This window comes from Aulonocara stuartgranti (genome assembly GCF_965226115.1).
Source record: "Aulonocara stuartgranti genome assembly, chromosome: 12".
NCBI lineage: Eukaryota > Metazoa > Chordata > Actinopteri > Cichliformes > Cichlidae > Aulonocara > Aulonocara stuartgranti.
In genome coordinates, this window is record NC_138948.1 from 14,313,286 (window position 1) to 14,338,420 (window position 25,135).

General features: G+C 40.7%; 3 protein-coding genes across 4 annotated transcripts; all 3 read right to left on the minus strand.

Moving 5' to 3' along the window:
* Positions 1-713: 713 nt before the first annotated feature.
* On the minus strand, positions 714-2,339 carry gadd45ga (growth arrest and DNA-damage-inducible, gamma a). The gene is made up of 4 exons (XM_082556005.1): positions 2,191-2,339; positions 1,970-2,071; positions 1,640-1,850; positions 714-1,504 (listed from the first exon to the last, which is right to left on the minus strand). Exons 1-4 carry the CDS (start codon positions 2,241-2,243, stop codon positions 1,391-1,393), a joined length of 480 nt encoding a protein of 159 aa, XP_082412131.1. The 5' UTR covers positions 2,244-2,339; the 3' UTR covers positions 714-1,390.
* Positions 2,340-5,831: 3,492 nt separating this feature from the next.
* creb3l3l (cAMP responsive element binding protein 3-like 3 like) lies at positions 5,832-11,896 on the minus strand. The gene is made up of 10 exons (XM_082555560.1): positions 11,765-11,896; positions 10,271-10,411; positions 9,651-10,044; positions 9,395-9,504; positions 9,155-9,247; positions 8,879-8,985; positions 8,061-8,129; positions 7,866-7,950; positions 7,689-7,782; positions 5,832-7,522 (listed from the first exon to the last, which is right to left on the minus strand). The coding sequence occupies exons 2-10, from the start codon at positions 10,409-10,411 to the stop codon at positions 7,131-7,133; spliced, it is 1,485 nt and encodes a 494-aa protein (XP_082411686.1). The 5' UTR covers positions 11,765-11,896; the 3' UTR covers positions 5,832-7,130.
* Positions 11,897-12,374: 478 nt separating this feature from the next.
* On the minus strand, positions 12,375-24,615 carry nim1ka (NIM1 serine/threonine protein kinase a). Of its 2 annotated transcripts, XM_082555561.1 has the most exons (9): positions 24,211-24,615; positions 18,180-18,277; positions 17,766-17,937; positions 17,440-17,499; positions 16,583-16,897; positions 16,348-16,460; positions 14,955-15,076; positions 14,683-14,829; positions 12,375-13,986 (listed from the first exon to the last, which is right to left on the minus strand). In XM_082555561.1, the coding sequence occupies exons 5-9, from the start codon at positions 16,894-16,896 to the stop codon at positions 13,228-13,230; spliced, it is 1,455 nt and encodes a 484-aa protein (XP_082411687.1). In that variant the 5' UTR covers position 16,897; positions 17,440-17,499; positions 17,766-17,937; positions 18,180-18,277; positions 24,211-24,615; the 3' UTR covers positions 12,375-13,227. The 2 variants fall into 2 exon arrangements, with proteins under 2 accessions (XP_082411687.1, XP_082411688.1); XM_082555562.1 differs by lacking the exon at positions 17,766-17,937.
* Between the last annotated feature and the right edge of the window lie 520 nt (positions 24,616-25,135).

Sequence of the window (25,135 nt, forward strand, 5' to 3'; positions counted from 1 at the left end):
TGTCAGCTTGAGCTCTGAGCTGACCGCAGCACTCACACACTTCCCCATACCTGCCGTTGCTGATCTGCTGACCCTCATTCAGCTGCAGCTCTCATCTCGGTATAATTTTCAATGTGCACGTGGCTGTGTGTGCACGTGGCTGCAGGAATAGGAAGACCTTCCCTAGATTTGTTACCGTGTATTATGCATAAGTTCTACGTTGTTGAAAATTGACTTTTTTAAAATCAAAATCAAGCATGAGAAGAGTGATGTTAAATTAATTTGTAACAAATTTGTTTGAATGTACAAAACTACAACTAACTCCACTGTCTACTGACCTATTAGTTAGCCACACACGCACACACAGGCTTCAGTTCCAGCCTAAGTAATTGTGCACTGTGCTATAAGGCAGCTAGTGTATCAGCAGTAAAAGGTCAGTGCCTGCAAAAAACCCACATCTCAATCATCATTACATTATAACTTTTAGCTTCCCTTTTCTTCATTTACTCTCTCCCTCTCAGCCACCTAATCATTTGATCTTTACTTTCCTTCCACCCACATTGTGCGATTAGCTTCTTGTGAAGCAGAGTTGTAACCAGTAGCACCACACTTTCCTGATACCTCTGCATCACTGCAGTCTGCCATGACGCCCCACATTATGTGGCACCCTAGGTGTAAGTTAATGTCTGTGTAGCTAAATGTAAAGGAGAAAATGAGATTTCTGAGAAGATGAGTTTGATTCCAAATGTTTATTCACAAAGCATTTCAAGTCAGTACAACACAAATCAATACTGCATTGCTCTGTCTGCATATGTGAAAGAAAACTGAATAGTCCATTAAAAAAGTGTCAGCTTTACATCAGGATTTGCAAGCAGTTTCTGCTTATTCCAAGAACTTCCTGACAGCTGCACTCATAAAGAAAAGTCCTTTGTTTAGACACTTTCAGACACCTTCTTCTGAATCTGCACCTGACTTGTTCCCCTCTGACGAGTCCAGTCCACTTTCTTAAGTCCATCTCTTGCACAGTATCGCTCTCTGTGACCTTCTCTGCTTAGTCCCGCCAGTCTGTTAAAGGGCAGTCACTGGGTTACCATTTGCCATCTTTAAGGTACTATGCAGTACAGTCCAGCTCCATTCTCAGTGTCCATCAGGCGTTCTGTCCACTCCACATACACCTGAACAAGTTCACACATGAGGTCTGAACCCTTGCACAGGGTAATCCAGAACCAACGGGCTCACCCAGGATGCACTGGAAGAGTGTGCTCTTGCAGAAGGGGGGAGTTACAGCCACAGCCTCTTAATCCAGACATGTGAGGCAGAAAGGCATGAGGCCCCCAGCTGAAGCTCAGCTCCTTGACTTTCTTTTCATCATCATCATAATCATGTGAAGCAACTTCAGGGGGGTGTCACTTCAGCGCTCTGGGAGTGTGATAGTGGGCACCCAGTCATACACACTGCGCCTTTCCTCACAGAATACACTCAGCTTGTCCAGAGCAGGGTCTTTCCATGGGTTTGCACTAGGGCTCTGTAATTGTAAAAGAGGGAGATATTTAGAGTCACAAAAGTGGCAACACCTACAAGACATGCAAAGAAAGTCAGACACGGTAGTGATGCATGTATGATTCACTGGCTACCAGCTCCTAACTGAGTGGGAACGTACCGTGACAAGAATGCAGTGTGCGTCTTTGGGCTCGCCGGTTTCATCGGCACCCACGAGGTCGGCCAGGCGGTCGATATCATTGACACGCACCACGTTGATGTCGTTGTCAAAGCAGAAAGCCTGGATGAGAGTGAAGTGGATCTGAAGAGCAATGTCACACTCGTATTCCTCATCGGTGGCGAGAATGCAGAACGCCACGCTGTCTGGGTCACTGTAGGAAAGACAAGGTGATTAGCGCATATCCTGCTGTGCGTGTGCTCGACTTTTTTTTTCTTTTCTGTTTTTTAAAGGGCAAATGTAACTGAAAGTGGCACGAAATGCAATACTTACACATTCATGACTTTGGCAGATTCGTAAACTCCAACTGTCAGGTAGTCCTGCTTCTTAGCAGCGATCAGCAGCTCCTCCAGGGCTGCGCCTGCACTTTGCACCCTTAACAAAGAAAAATACATCATCAGCACACTGATCACATTACCCTCCCCAAAAATAACAGCTACAACGCTTTAATCCAGGAGCTTAAATAGCGTTGTATCGATGAGTAAAATATTCACCTATCAGCGTTTTCCATTGTGTTCTCTTGTCCGTGAATCTCTTCCAGAGTCATAGTTATAATCCAAGCGCGATCGGGATGTTGCAGTGTTAAGAAAAGGCTGTGTAGTTGTCTGTGTAGTCTCTTGCGTTATTCTGAGCTCGGAACAGTCTGTGGGTGGCTTTATACCGCACTTGGCGTCGTTTCTCGGCAAGGGGCGGTCTTTCCGATCCTGTCTCCTACCATTGGCTCAGAGAAGCTTTGGTGAGGAAAGCAAAAAAAAAGTCCCCGAGCAGTCGAACTGAGCTTGTTGACAACCCCACGTGGGGCAAGATTACAACCTTTCAAGAAATCCCCCCCACCCACTCCCGATTTCTCCTTTTCTTGTCAACATCCAGCATCACCACTAAGGGCAAAAACTACAAGTGATGTTTACGATGAACTTTCACAGTCATTGCAAACAACATTGTTTTGTTTTGAACCACTGTGGCTTCAGTTTGCCCCTGGACACGATGACATGTTTATGATATTTAGAAAACATATAAGTCACACATACACAGTCAGACATTCTAAGAGATTCTCTTTTATTTATTATTATTATCATAGTTTGCAGAGGCGTTATTTACCATTTCGTAGCAACATCCCCGGTTTTTGGAATTATGTAACTATTACGCCTCGTGTTTTTCCACAGTGGGCATAGAAGAATTCAGACTATCCTACAGGTGACAACAGAACTGAGTGTGCGGATTAGCCGAGGGAAAATTGGCAGATCTTTTTTCTGTGGGTGAGCCGCATTAAAACTGTAGCGACGATTAATTTGATGTGTGATAAACTCTGGAACAATCCTTTATCGGAGTAGCGGATTTCCCCAGTCTGGAGAGTCACTGGGGAAATATTTATATATATCATCTATCCGAACTTTCCTTGTGCAGCTTTCCATTGCTCTTAATAAACAGCCGGTTCCTGGTGCACCTGCTTGGCGCGTCATACCCTACTAACCTGTTACTCAACGTGCTCATGTGTTTACAGTCTGCCCAGCAGTTACCGAAATGTCCCCGGAAGGAAAATCTGCAAGCCTGTCCTGACCCGAATAGGACTAGAATTCTTGGTGGCGATGTGTTTTGTGGGACTGACCAACCAGCTTATGGCCACACGCCAGTTTTTGTTCGCCTATTGAAAAAGCAAAGGCTTAAACAGTTTGTCTGGGGCGCGTGGCATTTCTGCACAGAGGTAAAGTGCAGCTCCGCCACACAACATCACTACATCCCTCCACCTGTCTCCGGACTTTCCATGGCGCTGGGGGATGTGGATCAGTATGTGTGTGCGTCCTGCGTGTTTTATTACCCAGATCTATTCAGTGCCCTGCGCCAGATGCCCGACAGATGCGCACGGGCCCTTCCCAAAAAAAGCGCCACGCGTCGCAGCCGCGCCTTTTCTGGTCAGTTTATCTTATCGGTGGGATAAGCACGTGTTTACATTCATCATCAGTCCCTTTTTTCCGACAGATGTTGCGACCACAGCGAGGCCGTGCATGTAACTGGGTTGTTGTCTGAACTTGTCCACGTGTGAGCAGTTAATGAGCACTGAATGTGAATGAATTACCAAAAACCTCACAACTTCACAACTTCTCCTATCTATCTATGAGGTCTAATATCTTCTTAACAAGTGAGACGTGCCCACAAATGGGCCTAATTACAGGAATAACGCGCTCTGTTAAAGGTTGTTTTCATGATCTGTTTCATGTTAAATGGTGAGTCAAATAATAAGCCAAGCTGACATTTGTTTGGACGCAAAAAAATGCCTACATGATAACGGAATGACCTTTAACCTAATCTAGCCTACACAGTCAACTGATGAAAACAAACTTGGCCCGCAGCAAACAGAGGGCTTTGTGTCACAAATCTGGATTTACACCTCCACCTGCTGGCGTGTCCTTTAAACAACTTGTCTCAACATGTTGAATAAGCCACATGACTCATGATTCCAGCCTTACAATGGTGAGTCACCAACCAGTCTCTGTGCTGTTACCCTCCACACAGCTGAGGTCAGACAAATACTGTTTTCCAGTCATGGAGCAGGAATAGCAAGGGGATACAAAAACAAGAGATTTGCAAGTGGAAAAAAAAAGAAAGAAATAATAAAAGGTACATTTACATAATATAAAGTTAGAACAGGATTACCCATGCATAAATTCACATTTTACTCACATATAAATCAATAAAGTGGTCTGTTAAGACAAACAATAAACAGGTCAGACGATTTGGATAAGGTTATACAATAGGGGGAATTCCAGAGTGCCTGTGAAAACCCCACTGGAGAATACATTAGAAATATCTCTCATGTGATCTCGAGGAAAACACCTGACTATGTTACAAGGTGTGGCAAACAATTCCAGTGAGAGTTTATAACTGTGAGATTGTAAGTCCTCATTTCTCTGCCAATGTGGCTGCAAAATTGCACAGCACACCTGCAGAAAAGTTGGATAGAGTGAGTGGAGAATATTAAATAAATCCATCTCCTGTAAGTGGGTTGACTAGAATTGGTAGCAGGCTTTTTTTCACAACCCTTGTTTACGTCTTAGTCTTACTATCAGGACGTTAAAAAAATAGTCTGGTGCTTACCAGTTTCTAAAAATATTTAAATCCTTCCTCAGACGAACAACACGTCTTATTACGCTGTTTAACTGTGTGTGTGTGTGTGTGTGTGTGTGTGTGTGTGTGTGTGTGTGTGTGTGTGTGTGTGTGTGTCCAAAATCTACATACACCGTATGATTCAGTATTTTTAGTTGCAATGACTTTACATAACTGTTTTCTGTATCAGCCTCTGACATCAATGTGGTCGAATTTAAGCCCAATCTTCTTCACAAACATTGCTTCAGTTTGTTGAGATTTGCAGGCATTTTTTGCGCTTTAGGTTCCCACCACGTCATTGTAGTTGGATCTGGACTGCAACACCTTTATCCTTTTTTCTTTTTCAGCCATTCTTTTGTAGATTTGCTGTTGTGCTTGGGACCATTATTCCTTTGCATGACCCAGTTTCATCCAAGCTATAGCTGTCAGTCAGGTGGCCTCAGATTTGTCTCTAGAGTACTTCAGTATACAAAAGAGTTCACGGCCAACTCAGTGACTTAAAGGTGACTGGTTCTGTGGTTATATCCAAATCATTACCCCTGGCTGTCCTGCCATGTTGTTTCTTATGGCCTGGTAAATGGCCTGTATTTATATAGCGCTTTACTAGTCCCTAAGGACCCCAAAGCGCTTTACATATCCAGTCATCCACCCATTCACGCACAACCGGCAACCTTCCGATTACAAGGCGAACTCCCAACTCTTGAGCCACGATCACCCCGATCGTTTCTTAGAGAAGAGGCTTTCAGCAGAGGCAGCAGAAGTTGCTCTTTTAAGATCATTGCTTTTGGTTTTCTTCTTTGATATTGTGTTAAAACACACCTGGATGACCTCAAGTGGTCAAACTTGCTCGTGATCAGTCAATCAACTGCATGCAATTAGCAGCACTTGGCTGCTACCTACCCTCTTATTTCCCATGATTACCTTTCCATCCATTTTCTGCATTTTTGATGTCCCGAGACATAAATCCTTAGACTTCAGAAAGTATACTTTCTTTTTCACATCTGCATCTCTGCATCAACGACATGGATGATGATTTACTCTGACATATAAAAAGTTTATTATAGTTGTTCAGACATGTCTTATACATAAAGTGTTGAAATGTACATAAAGAGCTACAATCACTTTTTTTAATATTTACATGTCATTCTTGGACTACACCAAATGCCAGTGCTTTTTATTCAAAGTGATTAACATTTAAAATCTCATTGCCTGTCAAGTATAACAAAAAGTAGCCTCGATACCATTTACAATACCAACAGTAACAAAGAAAAAATACACAAAAATAAAAAATGCATCACTGATAAAACAGGTCATAACATTTTGGAGCAATATTTACTGCAAGTTTACTGAGCAAATAAGTCAAACCCCTCATTCTGCTCATCGTGTGCTAAGATATTCCAGACAAGTTTACGAAGGTAAGAATTGTGCAGCGAAGTTATAAAAGAGAAGATCGCAGGGGCAGAGTTGGTTAGCCAACAACGGTTAAGTCCAGGATTCAGGTTCTTTTATCACATTTTGCGCCGCTTTACTGTACAACATAAAAACAAAGCATTCACAAATTAAAAGGAGCATGGATACCCTTGTTACAAGGGAGATAATGACAAACTTTACAAGTCTTTAAAATGGCCAAATGTCCTGCAATGGCTTAAGCATTACTGTGGTCAAACAACCACGGTGATCAAGCTTTATGAGAATCAAGCACTCTATCTTCTACTACTTCATAAACGTTGCTGACTAGTTTGCAGCACAAACGACTAGACTACTTTTCATAATAATTTACTATGGCTATGATAAGTATGATTTTTGGGAAGTCACTGATAAGCAGCATTTGTTAGCACTGAGATCTGCTGGACATTTTCAGATAAACTCACTCAAGATTTAGTGACAGTCGGGCCATCAATTCATGTCTGTCTTTAAGTAATCTACTGCCCATTCACTTCAATTATTCCTGTGCTGGTGAATAAATGCACAAATTTAGGCAAAGCTCAACATGTTGTACGATAATTTGACAGCTCTCAGTGCTAACTCAGTAGCATGTGCCCTCTAGTAATGCAGGCATTTGTTTAATCTCTGCAATGTCCTTTTGAAATATGAAAATATCTCCCAAGTTTCTTTTGACCGCTGGAGAAGGGAAACAAGAACAAAGTGCAAATAAAGTAACTAGTAGAAGACTTTCAGAAGGGAAAAGCATGGACGAAAAGATGGATCTTATATCTGGAAGAATAACTGCATTATTCCCTTCTCCCTTTTTTTAATATTAATGTTCCCTCTGGCACCCAAATCATTAGGAATACAGCTCCCTCTGCTGGTTATACTGAACAACATGTCCTTACTACATCTCATCAGAGCGGTGCTGCTGTAATATGACAGACGGAGGATTCCGGTCTATCCAGGCGTCCTTGGAAGCTTTTGCATTATATGCGACAGCAGACGCCACTACACCATTGATGGATCCTTCCTGTAATGCCCCGGCTGGCCCCTGCTTCATCTCTGCTGCCTGAGCAGGACTCGGGAAGTCTGCCGAAGAGTTGCTGTTGACGCCTGTTTCTGAATCAGGTTGTTCCACCCTCTCGTAGTCAGGAGTGTGATTCTTCTGACCGCCTGCAAAGATGGCTTTAACATTATCCACCTCTACTTGGTGAACTAACAAACCTTCTTTGGCCTCAGAGGAGGATACGGCATCTGTGCTTTCAGCTGGCAGTGATCGCAGGCTCCTGGAGACGACTGTTAGTCATGATTGAAAAGATAGTTTACAAAGGTTAGGCGACACTGCCGGAAATTTCATTTATGAAATCAGCTATCTTATTAACTAAAGCATGCATATCTTAAGGTACAGCAAGGATAGCTGAAATATAATAAAAGACAGACTTGATATTTATATACAACTCACTTGAGGAGGGCGTGTAGAGCTCCTTTGTTTGGGTGTTTCCACCAAACGGATTGACTGATGGGAAGATGATCAGACAGAAGGAGAGCAGGAAAACCTGAAAGTCCAATGAAAAAGTGAGAAAAATAGCAGAGCGTGACAAAGACCTTCACACTGAGAAAAAAAAAAAAGCCAATTTACCATAACACAAGTGCTGGTTGTGCTGGCCTTCATGGTTGACATCTTCACTATAGCCTGAAGTTTTCTCAGTTGTTCAATCAACGACCTGTTTATTTACAAAAACCAAACAAAAACAAGAGGACGTGTTCAATGTAACCGATTCAGAAGCTTGACCCGACTATGTAAAAACCCAGAAGCAAAGAAATGGCTTCTTACATGTTCTGTTTCTGAAGCATTTGGACTTTCTTCTGTAGTTCCAGGTTGTGTGCAGTGCAGATGGCCACCCTGTGACAGAAATCAATTCATCATTTAGCATTTATCAAGAATCAGACACACAAGTGTTTGCTCTATATTAAAAATCTTTTCTTCTCTTCTAATTTGATTTTAGTCAATTAGAGAATTTATTGACCATGATTTTATCTGGCCAAGAACAACAACAACACAAACAAGTCCTTGTCTACCATTATCAATAATACCATCCTGTCCTGCCATAAACGAATCAATATATTGATAAAAATCTTGAAGTTTAAAACAAGAGAGCTTAAAATGAAATACAGTGGAACCTCCACTTACGAAATGAATTTGTTCCCGAGGGTTTTTCGTAAGTCGAAAGTTTTCGTAAGTCGAAGTACCCATCGCGCCTTTTGAGTGAACAATAGGCTATAGGCTAATTGCTAACTGCAACAACAATACGTCGTTCAAGTGGAACAGCGAAGCACAAGTACGAAAGCCGAGGGATTGTCACATGATTCGGAAGGCATTCTGGGCTCAGCCAATCAGAGCCAGCAGATTTTGTTACGTGGGCATTTTGCCGTAACACGGGCAGAAATATTGCCGTTAAGTGCCTTCGTAACTGGGGTATTCGTAAGTCGGGGTTCCACTGTAGTCAGTCAAAATATTTAGATAATTAAGATATTCTGAAACTGATTACAAAACAATGTAGCCACATCCTTGGAGTCAGTGACTATATAATAATAATAATAATATATATTAAAGATTATATTAAAGATTTTGATTTATCATTTGTATCTCACCTGTTTTCCAGTCCATCAACATACACCTTCTTCTTCTTGCGGCTCTCCTGAGCAGACTGCTTGTTGCGGATCTTCCTTCTGATCCTCTTCAAAGTCCTCTCCTCTGCCTGTTACGCAGAGCAGAGCAGGCTTTCAATCACCACGCTCACAAGACAGATGACGATGTGTATAAAACAGCTTTGAGCAGCTGTGCCACAGAAAGACCAATTTAATATGCACCCAACAAAGTAAGTATGTAACTAAAGAGATATCAAAAACACCTGAAGTGAAAATTACCTTAGTGAGGGGCATGTGTTGGGGAATGGTTACTCCTTCTTTTGCCAAAAGCCGCTTCTCCTCCTCAGTGAGCACAATCTCTTTAAACTGGAACTAAAGAAGGGAAATACAAAGTTTTTCTTTTAGAAATTTTCTGTGTGTTCTTATCTCGTTAACAACATGTGTCAAACATCACTGAAAACATCAAATACAGTCTCTTTGGTCTTCTGGTCTGGCATAAGAATAGCAAAAGAAACTGACCTGGTCTTCTTTGATGGACTCTGTTGTATCTTGTACCGAGTCCTCTATGGCCAAAGTGCAAGGCAGCTCACTGCTGACATCCTCCTCCATCGCCTCAGTCACAAGGTCATCTGTGAGAGGAAGACTAGTCATTTAAATCTTCCATCCCCCACAAATTCCACACAGACCACATCTCATGTTCCTTTTAAGAGATTTGAAATTCTAAGATAAAATAAAATGTTAAAGTTTCAGTAGTTCTTCAATAAATGATAAATACCCAGATCAATGAAGACATCTGTATCTGGCTTCTCTGCCCTCACACTCTGCAGCACGTCCATATCCCTCCCTCCGCTCTGCAGCAGAGAGTAGCTGTGATCTGCTTGGACTGTTAAGGCCTCAAAGCTTTCTGTTTGTGCCTCTGAATAAGTCACGGCAAGGTCGGAGTGCACCGGGCTCGGTTGGGAGTAGCTGGGACTGGGCACAACATCACTATCACTGCTATGAGGACTGGGGCATCCAACATGGTTGTTATTTCCAGCCCCGGAGCTGCTGTCGTCTGAAATGCCACTGTCGCTGCCCAGTGGAGAATGGGAGGGAGAGATGGTCTCCGTGTTGTCCTCTCCATCTAACAAGCTGGATAGAAAATCTTCAGTATCCATGTCTGGCAGCATCTGGGAGACAAAGGTGTGTTAAATTCTAAAGCAAACACACACACATACATATAAGACTGTTAGGCTTTAAGAAGCTGTATTACCATGTAGTACATCTGGTATTAAGACTCAAAGATGTTTATATTACTGCTTCCAAAGCATGACTCATTTTAGCACCTAGTTACTTCAGATAATGCATTAAACCGCCATCTAACCAATTTCACTAACAACATTAACTTCCTCTTACATCTTGTTCAGACAGCCATGACTCAATGAGCCCATTCCCATCAGGAAAGAAGGGCTCAGTGGATCCATTCTCTCCATCATGGAACAGCAGTCCAAACAGGTCTGCTCCATCCATGTCCGGAAGATCTTCTGCTATTGACATCTGCAGATAAACAACAAAATACAGAGGATAGCATATTTAATATCTGGTAATAATAACATTTTAATGTATATAGAAGTTATGCTGCTAAAACAGAAGTATAACATCACTGTCTGGAATATTGAGAACAGCAAAGTTCATAGTGTATTACAGTTCAGTTGTGCGATCACCTAGTTAGGAGTTTGGGTTAGGTTAACTGGTTCTAAATAGGCCACAGGTGTGAATGGTTATGTGTTAGCCCTGTGGCAGATTGGCAGCCTGTCAAGTGTGTACCCTGACCTCACCACTGAACTGGATAAGCAGAAGAAGGGAGTATGGATGGTTGGCTTTAATAGGATAAAATTCTATAGGATTTTATAAGTCTACTGGAATTTCTTTTATGATCCTAAAATGATTTTAAATTGAGGCTCAATTAATTCTACAATTGAATCATTATGTTTTCTAATGGATCAAACCGTTTTTAAATGACCCATGAATCTCTCTGTTATTGGGGGTTTGTAGCCACGTGACTTAGCTTGCTTATTAAAGTTCATGTCATTACTTCCCTTCCCTGATTGCTGTGTAAAAGTGCTGATACCCAACAAAATACTACGATTTTTATAACAGGTCAAAGTGCGCCTGATACATCAGCGTTGGTACATTGCACCGTGACGGTCCAGTAACCATCCACTGGATGCTGCTCTGTACTTTGCCTTAGCCTCCACGCGGAGACTGCAGGTGCATAGCTGTATTGAATGCATGTCAGCCGTGTAAGTATATGAAAAGCAGATGTAGTTCCCTGACAAGGGGCCGGTAACACGTATAGTAGCCTCTTATTGCATCAGCGCCACGGTTTTATCATGACCTCATCCTATAGTAAGCCCCGCCCCCCATGCCTTTGTCACGGGGTCTGAATGCAATATCAAGTGTCAAAATAAATAAGCTGCATAATTTTTAGTTTATCCAATATCGTGAAACGACTGTTTGAACGCTGCAGTTTGCCGAGGTTTTGAAAATGGCTGTGCGCCGAATGCAGGGTGCTGGTATTCAATAATATAAATAATACTACTAATAATTTTTTGATATTTATATTAGCCATTTTATACATGAACGAAATGACTTAGTTAAGCTAGAAGTTTGCGTAGGTGATTTTTTTTTTTGCTTATGAATTTAAGAAGCTCAAAAGTGTAATCATCGTCAAAAGGCAGGAAACGTCTTCTTAGGCCAACATCGAGGAATCAGCAGCATTCCGGTCTAGCATTAACATTAGCCTTATAATACTGTTATAATCTTTTTCTGCTGAGGGCGTGGTCCCCTGTATCATTAAAAACACAGGGAAACATCAACAACTGGTAAGATTGGCATTAATTTCCTTACCGTTTGATGGCAAGAGACGAAATACCATTCGAGTGAGTGCGTCCGAGTGTCTTTTGGTTACTCTACTCGTGTTTTTTCAGCTGCCGCTGTATACCGTCAGACCGCTTCCTACTGAAACCACCTTCCAACGAGGCAAAAATTGCGTCATCATGTAAAGGCGGAAATGAGTACGTGGTCTTCTTTGGTGTTTCTGGGAAATAGAGTTAGTTTTGTATCTCCGGTACGTGATAATTGCACTGCTTTCTTTAAGCTAATGTATGGATCATGTTATAAATAGACCAGGAATTATTATATAGAAAAATAAATAAATCTGGTAAATGTAAAATTCGGTGTTAAAAATAAATACAAATACATAACAAATAAATAACAATAAATAATAAATAGGTGTCAAAAGGTAAAAATATATAATTATAAATTAAATAAAAATTAATTAGCCAACAATGCATGTTAGCAACTTATTTTATAATGATATGAATTCACTGCGTATAATGTCTGTTTGGATTTACAGCTATAAAACACACACACACACACACACACACACACACACACACACACACACACACACACACACACACTAAATAATTTTAACATCAAGAAGACGAAGCAGCATTTTTAGTTTTAAATTTATTTCATTCAGCACATTTGCATGGACACGGAATCATAAAAAGACAAATAGATTCAAACTCTTACCAGAATCGTTTCATTCAAAACTGAAATTTTATTTTGCCATGTGAACTACTAACTGTTAGTTGGTCTTCATAGCTTAATGTCATCTAGTGGATTTTTTCAGGCCACAGGGAAAATACCGAGGTCAGCCAGTCTAAGAACAGGGACATCTCATAGAGACGTATTATATAAGATGTAAAATCTCTACTTACTATCTCATCACAAGCATTAAGGAGTACAATGAAACCAGGCTGTCTGATTTCATAAACAGATGAAAAAAAAAAAACTAAGGCATCGAGGAGAAGTGCAATTAAATATTTAAGACATAAACACATTTTGTGTAGATACTGCATGTTTCGCCACTTTTTCAACAAAATATTGTGGATTTATGTCTCTTCATAAAAAATAAGCTACAGTGATTCTCATAGGGCTTGTTGTTACAACACAACTAAGCGTAGGCCAAGTGTGAATTAGAAATATATGGCCTGCATGACCCAAATAATAAGTTCTGCATGCCATCTAATCATTGCTATGCTGACTTGGATAAATGAGATTTCAGAACATTTCAAATTTCTTGAGATTTCCTGTCCCTGCAAGAAAAAAAACAGACGAGGACAGCAGCAACATAGCTACAGAGACATAAGAAAAGACCAATTTTAGGACTTGAGTGGGGTTATATACCATAATTTCAATTTATACTACTGGACTGAAAATATTCTTGTTTTAATTTTTTATTTGTAATAAATCCATGCATCCAAGTCCATAACTTAATTAAATTTCCAGAGCAAAGAATTTTGTCACAGAATTGCACAGAGTTTAGATGTCTGCCGTAAACTGCGGTACACTTTTAGCCGTTCTTTTTTACTTGTTGCTGTGGGTCTGACTGCCTGTTTTACCACAGGAATGCTTTCGACAACCCGTCTCTTGTGAAAACGGTGTAGCAGAATCCGATAGACACCAGTGATGGAGCTCCTGCAGTCTTTGCCCTGGTTGTTCAGGATGTGCTCCGAGGTGATTCCCAGTGCCTCCAGCGAAGACTTTATCTCCATCTCTTCCTCAGTGAGATCTGATGGATCACTCTCTGCGAGGTAGGATGGATCCAGTTTAAAGGGTTCCATGGCGTGCGGGAGGTCCACGGGGAGCAACCACTCGCAGCCCATCATCTGCTCCACTGTACAGCGGTCAGTTGGTATGGGTTGGAGGAGTCCCCTGGTTAGCTTCTGGCATGCATCTGGCACCCAAGAGGGAATGATGTAGGCCCCATCCATGATGCATCGCTTTAGTTTGGCCACAGTGTCCGCCCTGAATGGCATTGTGCCTGTCACCATAAAAAACAACATCACCCCTAGGGCCCAGATGTCTACATAGATGCCAACATAATGCTCATCCCTAAAGAGTTCAGGTGCAGCGTATGGCGGAGAGCCACAGAATGTGTTGAGTGTCTCATCGCGGCGGCTCAGTGTGCTGAATCCGAAGTCCCCCACCTTCACGCAAGAGCCGTTGGTGTAGAAGACATTTTCTGCCTTCAGGTCACGGTGAATGATGTTATTTTCATGCTGTGGGAGAACAAAAAGAAGATCATATTATATGAGAATCGAAAATCTAACTATAGAGGAAGGACTGAGTGTTTGTCGTTATCTGTACTTCTACTTAAGTAAAGAAAGTCTGTACTTTTGCCACCTCTGTTCATGTAACCTGACACAGTGAAAACAGCAGCAGAAGCATCGCGTCTATCTCGAATTAAAAAAACATGTTTTGCTCCTTGTTACTTCTTGGATATTTCATCCTGATATCAAGAACAGATCTTTATTAATTATTTTGTCTAGTAGGAATTAGTTATGGCAGCTGCAACTATAGTTCCGTCGATCTGTGTCAGCATGTGAACTGCTCTTCCACATATTAAATATTCTAGTGAAATATTACAATGCAATATTTTTTTTTCATCTATTTTTATTCTTTGACAACCTGCAGATGGAGAGAGAATGAATGACTAAAATCTAAATGCGGTGCACATGAAAAGAGTGAAAGTGCTGGTTACAAGTAATGAATCATTACACAGCTATTGTGCAAACATTCAGCCCTGACAGAAATTGTCATATGAGATTTAATAGGTTAGAGGATTAGATGAACACACTGGCTTATTCAGGTCACCGTAGCAGCAGAGAACAGGCAGCACTATAGATGTCAAAGTTATACGACTATCAAGATTTTATATTATCAGACAATTTTAATATAAACGTAAATTCACTGACCATGTGTTTAACAGCAGAAAGAATCTGAGCAAAGACAAACTTGCTGTCAGTGTCAGAAAGCTTTCCTTCTGTAGTAATCTTGGTGTAGAGCTCCCCTCCGCCTGCGTACTCCATCACTAGGTGCAAACGTGACAAAGTCTCCACCACCTAAACACATACAGTGCAACTACATATGTTAGAATACATAAGCAGAAAAGTACTTGATGTCAGATAGATTTAATGATCAAAAAAAGCACAATGGCATTAGAAAGACACTTGAAAGTCCAAAATACCTCATAGAGGCGTATGATGTTGGGATGGTGTAGTTTTTCCATGCTAGAGATCTCCCTGGACAGCAGCCGCTGGGTCTTCTGATCCATCTTGGTCTTATCTAAGATCTTTATGGCCACTTTGTCTAGTGATGCAAAAGGAGACATTTGGTCACTGATTGCTGTACACATAATACATCTCGACACAGGGAAAAAAAAAAAAAAAAAAAAAAAGGTTGAGTTTTTAATCACTTTTCTAATAAATTTTAAATTAGTTGTTACATAAATCTTTTGTAGACTGATGATAGACACTGTAAGCCTGGTTCCACTTAGCAGTTCAAACAACACTCTGGTCTGGATAACTGAGATGAAAGTTTTGCTGATCCTGAACTAAATTTTCATGATTATATTCTTCCAGGGGGTCATATGATTTATTTTCTTAGACAGTCATAAATTACTCCAAGTCTCAGTAGATATGTAGGCTCACACCGAGGATGGCAAAGGGTTAAAAAAAATAAAAAATAAAAAAAGACTGGAATAGAGTGCTACATTAGCTGCGCTGTTAAAAATCAAAATTCAAATTTAAAAATGAATAAATAAATGCAGTTTTACAATGATCAAATGCACTCTGAATTTTGAAAAACTGATATCTTGGCTGTGTTCCGTTAAATGATTCATAGAGATGCATAAAGTAGACCTCAGGTAACTGAATACAGAAAAGTTCTTAAGTGGCAAAATGGTGTTGAGATATCTAATTGTTCTACAGTATGCATTATTAAGGCTGGCATTAGACTCTCTTTCAGCTGTGACATAGCTTTCAATAGGAGCATTTAAAATGCACTGCAGCTCATTTTGTGTTTTGACTAAATGACACCACTGACCTAAACATTGCGCACACACACACAGAACCAGAGCCAGCCACAGAGTAAAAACGCCTTAAAAACCTTAAATGGTAAAAAAAAAAAAAAAAAAAAAAAAAAAATCCATGCATGAACACGCACACAAACACACACACGCAGACAGACAAACAAAGCTACACTAATTTTCCTCTGTCGTTGTAGCCTTTGATGAGGCATGCGGCAATTTTACCCGTCGCTAAGGAAACTGGAGATCTCTAATCAATCCATCTGTTCAAGGGCAGCAGACAGTCTGTCTCTTTGTGGCTGAATCAGCCCCCTGGCCAGGCACAAATCGCCATGTTAGTAAATTGCTATAAGCACACATTTGGTAGTGTTGCAGCCCATTAATGGAAACAGGTTATCACCCAACTTATTAAGTCTAATAAGAAGCCACCGTAATAAAAGGAAGCTTGTGCGTCGTGTTTTTTTTTTTTATTCCAATGTGTTTAGGCGATGTTTTTATGTGACGCTGTGCAAATGTCTGTAAATATTGCCATTCGTTTCACAGTGGGGTTTACCTTTGGTGAGAGCATGAATTCCCAGCTTAACATGGGAGAAATTTCCACACCCGAGCTCTCCATGAATTTTGTAGAAGCCGATTCTTCTGCCCACTGTTAGCTCACGGACCAACCTGCCAGCAGTTTAGATAATAAAGCATTTAACACCAATTTTCACAATTTGGCAAGTAAAAAAAAGAAAAAGAAAAAAAAACCCACAATGAAAAATATAACAAGTAACTTACAATCACCATACCTTTCATCCTGGCACATATCCAGGTTCAGCCTTTCCAGGGGAGTGAGGCGGCGGACGGTGGCTCCTTCATCATCTGTGTTTATGTCAGAGCTGTCCTGCCGGCTCCAGCGGGCGTTCCTTTGGCTGCTACTAGTAGAGGCCACCGTGCTTCCAATGGAACCTCGGATCGAGTCTCCATGAGAATCCGCGCTCTTGACCCCAGTTACTGAGCTGGTCCCAGTGGTTCCTCCTGCTCCTGACCCCTTAGAGCCTGCTGTCTGAGTCCCAGCTTCAGCTCCGTCCGGGCTACTCTCAGAGGGGTAGACTGCAGTCATCCTGCAGGTGACACACAAGGCGGTCTGGGCTTAGTTCATAGCAGGAATTGATACAAGACTGGATACAGAATATGAAAGAAAAAAAAAAGTCGTTTTTAAAAAATAAATTTTTCTCAATACATTTTGAATACCCCGTTTTTCTTAACAGAATCACCTTCAAAGTAATTTTTTAAATGCCGATTAAACTCTTATGATAACTATAATGTTTGTGTCTCCAGTCCTAAAACTGTAAAATACATGTAATATATCATAAATGTGATGCCCACTTCAATATGTGCTCTATTTTTATTAGCAGATTAACAATAAATTTTAACTTTGCTGTGAGACTGTTTTGTTCCACAATTTTACAATATGTTCACAACAGCAATAATATTATTGCAGACATAATCTGCGTGACGTGAAATGAGAACGCGAAACGTATGCACGATAGTATCAATTTTGAATTTATGCTTATAGCCTACTATCCTGGTTCTGCTGTACTATGATGGATTCGATATGAAAACCGATAAAGCAAATTTGCATGCGACAGAAGCCTTGACTTACCTTTGAATGTGTGATCCTTTTCCATTTAGAAAGTAAGTCCTTTAGTGTTCTTGTCGAAATCTACCAAAGTCACATAGACAAGTGAGCCAATAAGCATGGTTTAACTTGGAAGACTGCTTTTCTACTAAATGAGTAAAAAAAAATCAGTGGGTCCAAGGCTCATGCTTCATCCAGAATTTCCAAAAATCTGCTGTAGCTTAAACTGTCCTTGCAGCTTGTAATCTGAAGGCTAAAGCACTTGTTGATATTTTAGTTTTCCTCACTTACGGATGTTCAGGAAAAGGTGACGAGCACGGAGATAAGATAAACGGGGAATTTAGGCTTACTGGAGTCTTTTTCTGAACAGGTCCGTGGGCTTTAATAGACTGCTTCGAGTCTCCAGGGTATAAATAGGCCACGGGGTGAGGAGGAGGGGAGAGGAGCTGGATAAGAGGGGGCAGGCTGGGGCAGAGGGGATGAACAGATGATAGTGTCAGGGTGCAGCCATGGAGTGGTTACCTGTAATGAAGGAAAAGACAGACATAAAAGTAAGCGTCTTCTATGTTATGTTTTCTGTCTATATCAAAGCTCATGACAGCCTCTTTTACTTTGGTGCCTTTTTTTGCTTAATGTTGGTTTACCTACCTAAGAACATGCATGCAGTATTCTACTCTCTATATGGATCAAGTGTCTCCAGAAAAAACACATTTGTTCTAGATTCCATCTTAAGTTTGTTTTTAAAAGGATAAACACAAATGTACCTGTGCAGTATCTTCTTGAGAGCTTGTTAATGTGCGCAGAAGCTCCTACTTCGTCTGCTGTTTGACTCATGCTCCAAATGTGCTGCAGGCTGGGGTTGCTAGGAGAGCCAGAATAAACAAATCTGAGATACTCATTACTCTCTGCGATGAAGAAGACACTCACAACCTGAAATACCTGCATGACTAACCTTGATCATTTCATTGCAGTATGTCACACCTCCTGCTGTTTGTGTTTGATGTGGGGTGTGGGAGTGCAAAAGAGTGTAATTAGGTGATAACTGTGTACTGCTCTGGGAACACACGTCTAACAATGTCCCGTGAGATGGAAAAGAAAAGGCGAATCCGATTGGCAAGGCGCAAGTTAAATAAAATGTCTGTTTTACAGTGATTAATCTGGCAGATAAAATAACTTAATGACAGAATTTGGTGAATAGTAATTGGAGTAAATCTGGAGTTGTTTCAGAACTGCGCTATAAATAAACCTTGATTCCACCAAACTGAGTCCAAAAAATGGTTTGTCTTAGATACTATATGTTATATCTAACCATGTATTATTTCAAAGCAAACTCAGGTGCATAATTTAGCAGCCCATCCATCCATACATACATACATACATACATAGAGTGCAGAATTATTAGGCAAATGAGTATTTTGTCCACATCATCCTCTTCATGCATGTTGTCTTACTCCAAGCTGTATAGGCTCGAAAGCCTACTACCAATTAAGCATATTAGGTGATGTGCATCCCTGTAATGAGAAGGGGTGTGGTCTAATGACATCAACACCCTATATCAGGTGTGCATAATTATTAGGCAACGTCCTTTCCTTTGGCAAAATGGGTCAAAAGGAGGACTTGACAGGCTCAGAAAAGTCAAAAATAGTGAGATATCTTGCAGAGGGATGCAGCAGTCTCAAAATTGCAAAGCTTCTGAAGCGTGATCATCGAACAATCAAGCGTTTCATTCAAAATAGTCAACAGGGTCGCAAGAAGCGTGTGGAAAAACCAAGGCGCAAAATAACTGCCCATGAACTGAGAAAAGTCAAGCGTGCAGCTGCCAAGATGCCACTTGCCACCAGTTTGGCCATATTTCAGAGCTGCAACATCACTGGAGTGCCCAAAAGCACAAGGTGTGCAATACTCAGACACATGGCCAAGGTAAGAAAGGCTGAAAGACGACCACCACTGAACAAGACACACAAGCTGAAACGTCAAGACTGGGCCAAGAAATATCTCAAGACTGGTTTTTCTAAGGTTTTATGGACTGATGACATGAGAGTGAGTCTTGATGGGCCAGATGGATGGGCCCGTGGCTGGATTGGTAAAGGGCAGAGAGCTCCAGTCCGACTCAGACGCCAGCAAGGTGGAGGTGGAGTACTGGTTTGGGCTGGTATCATCAGAGATGAGCTTGTGGGGCCTTTTCGGGTTGAGGATGGAGTCAAGCTCAACTCCCAGTCCTACTGCCAGTTTCTGGAAGACACCTTCTTCAAGCAGTGGTACAGGAAGAAGTCTGCATCCTTCAAGAAAAACATGATTTTCATGCAGGACAATGCTCCATCACACGCGTCCAAGTACTCCACAGCGTGGCTGGCAAGAAAGGGTATAAAAGAAGAAAAACTAATGACATGGCCTCCTTGTTCACCTGATCTGAACCCCATTGAGAACCTGTGGTCCATCATCAAATGTGAGATTTACAAGGAGGGAAAACAGTGCACCTCTCTGAACAGTGTCTGGGAGGCTGTGGTTGCTGCTGCACGCAATGTTGATGGTGAACAGATCAAAACACTGACAGAATCCATGACTGGCAGGCTTTTGAGTGTCCTTGCAAAGAAAGGTGGCTATAGTGGTCGCTGATTTGTTTTTGTTTTGTTTTTGAATGTCAGAAATGTATATTTGTGAATGTGGAGATGTTATATTGGTGTCACTGGTAAAAATAAATAATTGAAATGGGTATATATTTGTTTTTTGTTAAGTTGCCTAATAATTATGCACAGTAATAGTCACCTGCACACACAGATATCCCCCTAAAATAGCTCAAACTAAAAACAAACTAAAAACTACTTCCAAAAACATTCAGCTTTGATATTAATGAGTTTTTTGGGTTCATTGAGAACATGGTTGTTGTTCAGTAATAAAATTATTCCTCAAAAATACAACTTACCTAATAATTCTGCACTCCCTGTATATATCTGAGAGAGACTCCAAACAATCAATTAACCAACAATAATTGATGAGGTTTCTTCCACTGTTAGCCAAAACAATAAAAATATATATATATATATATATGAATGAGCCACAAATTCAAATTGGGTGTTAAATTTCTTTTGTTACAGCAACCATGGGCATAATACTTAGATTCAGTCTCACACACACCGGACTGGTCTCATACACTCACCAAGACTCCAATTATCCAGGTAAATCCACAATTTACACCCGTTTGACTGCTTTGTTTTGTTTTTAACAAAATCCCTGTATATCAACACTACGGCCCGATGGGCTTGGTGCATCTGAACAAACTAATAAACAATAAACTAATTAAACTGTGCCCAAAGAAAACATTTGTGCTGGCATAACAAATAGTAATAAGTCGTACGTAAAGGAAAGAACAGAAACGGTTAGTGTATCATGGAGCTTTCAAAGGCTCTCCATCAACTGTCCATATATTAAAATGAATGAATCTGTGTTGAAGGCTCGCCAGAGAATCAAAGCGGTTCTCTTTTGTGAGGCCTAGAGTCTTCCAGCTTTCAAACACCTTCCTGCCATGGAACCATGAATATCTGCGTATTGATCTAGGGCAGCCTAAAAGGACTTGCTAAGGGAGGAGAGACGCGCTTTATAGCACAAAGCAACATGTGCCGAATACATGCCTTTTATGTGAGTAAATAAAAACACTAAAGGACAGCCATGCATGAGATAAACTGGTTAACAATGAAGGAGAGCATGGAAAGTTTTGGTACCCCAATCACCATTATTACCAGTTTTTTGTCCAGACATTTTCTTTAAGGATATTCCTGAATGAACAGGATTGATTAATATGTCTGAATATATGCAAATACAGACATGTTTCCATTTCTTAACATTACAAACACTATAATAGTCTCAAACGTGATGTAATAATCAGGGAAACATTTGCCATATTGAGTAAAACAACTGGTAAACTACACTGGCTCTACTGATAGCAACTGAGTTTAGAGTATCTTCAGAAAAGGTCCATAAATGGGTATTTACTGAGAATGCTTTGTCCTCGGCTTCCACTGTATAACACATCTAGCAGGTTGCTTAGTGATGAACACTGACCAAACGTGTTTGTGTAGGGTTGAGGATTAGGCATTAACTGGATCTCCTCAAGGAAGAGAGTACACAGTGTCATATTTACAGTTGCACTGAGCCTGCGAGTACCCGTGCTAATCGTGTATATGAGCAGACTGAAAGACATAAACACACCAACACGTGCACAACAGCGGATTCATGAACCGTTCACGGTGGTGAATGCACTGGGATTCCACTCAGATTGCACTGAGGTACTGTTGCTGCAAAAAGTTGTTGAAAAATGAAATATTGCAATAAAAAAAATTATATTTTTGTCCATGTAACAAAGAAAGTTACTGATAATGAGAAAAACTAACAGACCTAAGGTGTTATGAGTTATTTTCATGTTATTTTCCTCATTGAGTTATTTGAGGAAGTAATGCTAAATATTTTAAATTCTAAATTAGTTGCATTCCCCATACAGTTAATGCTATGACTTAATATTGAATGCAATCTTCACTTGTTTGAAGCACCAAATGTAAAAAACAAATAATAGAAATGTATGAAAGTGTATAAGACTGCAAACAGCTGGGCGTTCATAAGCAAACACAATCAGCTCTGCCAAGTGTGAGTCCTTCTTTACTCACCAGACAGCCAGTCACTTGTCTCAAGATCCCTAAAGGGAAGAAGTAGGGTCTGCCGGCTGCTGATCACTCTGCTAGCATCAGCAGCCTCTTCAGACGCTCCAACAACGGAAAACACAAGAGCCCATCCACAGCAGCTGTGGATCAAGATTTACTTGCTCTTTCCATCTGTTATGGTTCCTATTGCAAAAATGCCTGTTTGTGTCTTTACTTAAGAAGGGTACAAAGCTGCTGTATGAAAAAGAGTTCCTCCTCTCTGAAAAACCCCTCACTTTACTTTCCATTCATTCAGTTCACCCGCGCTTGTATCTCATTTTCTCTCATTGAGTGCACATGCACATTAACAGACTCTTTCCTCGGACAGGCACATGCACGTGAAAGCATACACATGTGCAGACAGCGAGCTCACCCCACACAAAGCTCCCCAGTGTGTTAACAGAGGCGCACAGCTGACAAGAGTGAAAAGCTCAACAGTGAAAGAGTTTCAACAATGGGGACCATGGGCCCTAGGAACAGAGAAGCAGGCCTCTCTGGAATCTATGGGGCAAATATTTCACAATTCAAAAAAAAAAAAAAAAAGAAAGAAAGAAAGGAAAAGAAAACCAGAGTGACCTCTAAATCCCTTTCCTCTGACGCACATTTACACACACAGTCCAAAGCACAGTGGCAGAGGCTTCAAAGGATACACAGCAACTTATTACAAGGAAATAACTTTGACAAAGTTGCTTTGCAAAGACGCTGCTTAATTGGTTTCCACATATACTTTTCTGCTCCTGTGATTAAATGCTAAAAATGTTTTTCTTTTTTCTTGTTATGCAGCATGACTCACCTGAGCTACTATTCCCTAAGCCTGGCAATACACAGCACTGTGCAGATTCAAGTACATCTTGGTGAGCAACAGAGCCTTAACCAAAGTCAACATGACATCATTAGAGGGGAACACAATAACAGGACAATGCTGCAGACAACATATCCTGCATCTGGTGCTTCAAATCTAAATTCTATTCGGTCGTTAATGTTTCTGGCTTTAAAGAGCCGTCTGAGTTTGCATGTTATTCACTGTCAGCACATCAAAGAGGCGTGCATCAAAGAAAGACACATGAAGCACAATGTTTCATGTTCACTGACTGAATGATCATGAAAAGAAATATAATTTTAGAACTTTTTTTGCTTCAAGTGGAGATAAAATTAACTCAAGAAGGCTATTTTCCTCCTTTTGCCTTTATAAGATAGAAAAATGTTTAAGCTTCATGTTTAAGTGTGCAAAACACAGCATAATGCAGTGTAGATTACTTTCTTAACTTTTCACATCTTCCATGTATTTGCTCCTTGGGGCAAACCAAAAAGTCAAAAAGTATTACTTATTAATTTCATATCATTTCCTTATGACATGACAGGAGGGAAGATTTTAAATTATTAATGCAGGAAAACCAGTAGAGCAGGCTATAAGGAAGCAAAGCAGTGCTCCCAAGCCTTTACCACAGAGGGAGATGATGATGTAAAAGGTGAATTTGGGGGAAATGACTGGCATTCGTCATAACACACTGGTAAAAACCAACAGGTGTTAGAGCCAGACTTTATTCATTCCGAGCCCGATGTAATCGAGCCCGGTCAAAAGCGGTATGAGAAGTTGAACAGAGTTTAGGTGGATCTCCAGTTAAGTGTTGCATTTTGTAGGTTTCATGCATAAATGTGCAACCCCCAACAAGCGGGGTTGGTGGCTTTAACTTTGAATGCATGTGCATACGTGACAGAATTAAAAAAACAACAACAACAACAAAAAAACAAGTAAAACGAAAAGATTAAAGTCCAGTGCAGTAAAATCTGGGTCCACTGTAGGGGCTCTAGCCAACCACCCTCAGAGAAAACGAGATAAAGCTCTGCTGGGTCGCCAGAACTGAGGTTTCGATGTAGGGTTTTTTTTTTTAAATGCATCTTTGTTGGCAACGTTTTCAAACAACACCCACTTATCGAGGAAACATTTTAAACAGCATTAGCTAATGACTGAGTATTTACGTTCAATGATAGCGATATCTACAAGCAGCAGGCCAGTTCTCATTTACCCAAGGCTTATGATCATAAGAATAGCGTAACAAAACCCCAAAAGAACGGATATGCTGCATGTGAGAATCGGTCTTACTTGGGTGAGCATCTTCATGGGCCCGTGGCGACAATGTATACCGACCTTGCTCCCAAATCCATCCTCTCCCGTACCCGGTGACATTGAGCTCACCGGCTCTGCTGCAGCTTTCTCTCTGTTGTGAAGGAAATCCGCTGAACGAGCGGGTGAACCGACGAATCAACGGCGTCTCTAGGAGTCCGCCGTCTATCTCGTAACCAATAAGAGCCGGGAATTAGGACCACTTCACTCAGTACTTCAGGAGCTGTCCCGGGCATGCGGCGATACACAACAGGTAACCTAACCTGCGCGTCACGCCCCGTGCTAGCTGTACAGGCTATTAACGCTGCAGGGGTTCAAGTCAGGGTCAGGAGACCTACGTGGGCTGTCCAGATTAATGAACACGCAAACAGAAATTTAAAAATGTAGATTTAAATGAAAACAAAAATAGAAAATTCTTTAGTTTGTGCAGGAGACAATTAAAATTTCCAATTTCATTGTTTTCCAATTTCATTGTACTACTGTACTATGTATGACTGTGCAATGACAATAAAGAGTTATCTTATCTTATCTTAAAACGTTTTTCATGTCCACAGATACCTACAAACACACACACACATATATATATATTTGCCTTCGGGACACACTAGTTGTCGTTCATTTAAAAACGAATGCTTAATTAAAATAAACTAAACATTTGACGTTTTAGAGTCTTCACTTCAGAAGGCCAAAAACTACAATGAAACTGCAGTAACTTTCTTTGCTTAAAACAAATACTTACCAACATCTTTATTGTGCTCTGTGGATAACCTGTGCAAAAGGTACAAGTTAAAAAAAACAAAACAATATATATGGTACAGGTATGTATCCATGATACAAAATAAATAAAAGGATAAATTGGTAAATGGCCTGGCCTGTATTTATATAGCGCTTTACTAGTCCCTAA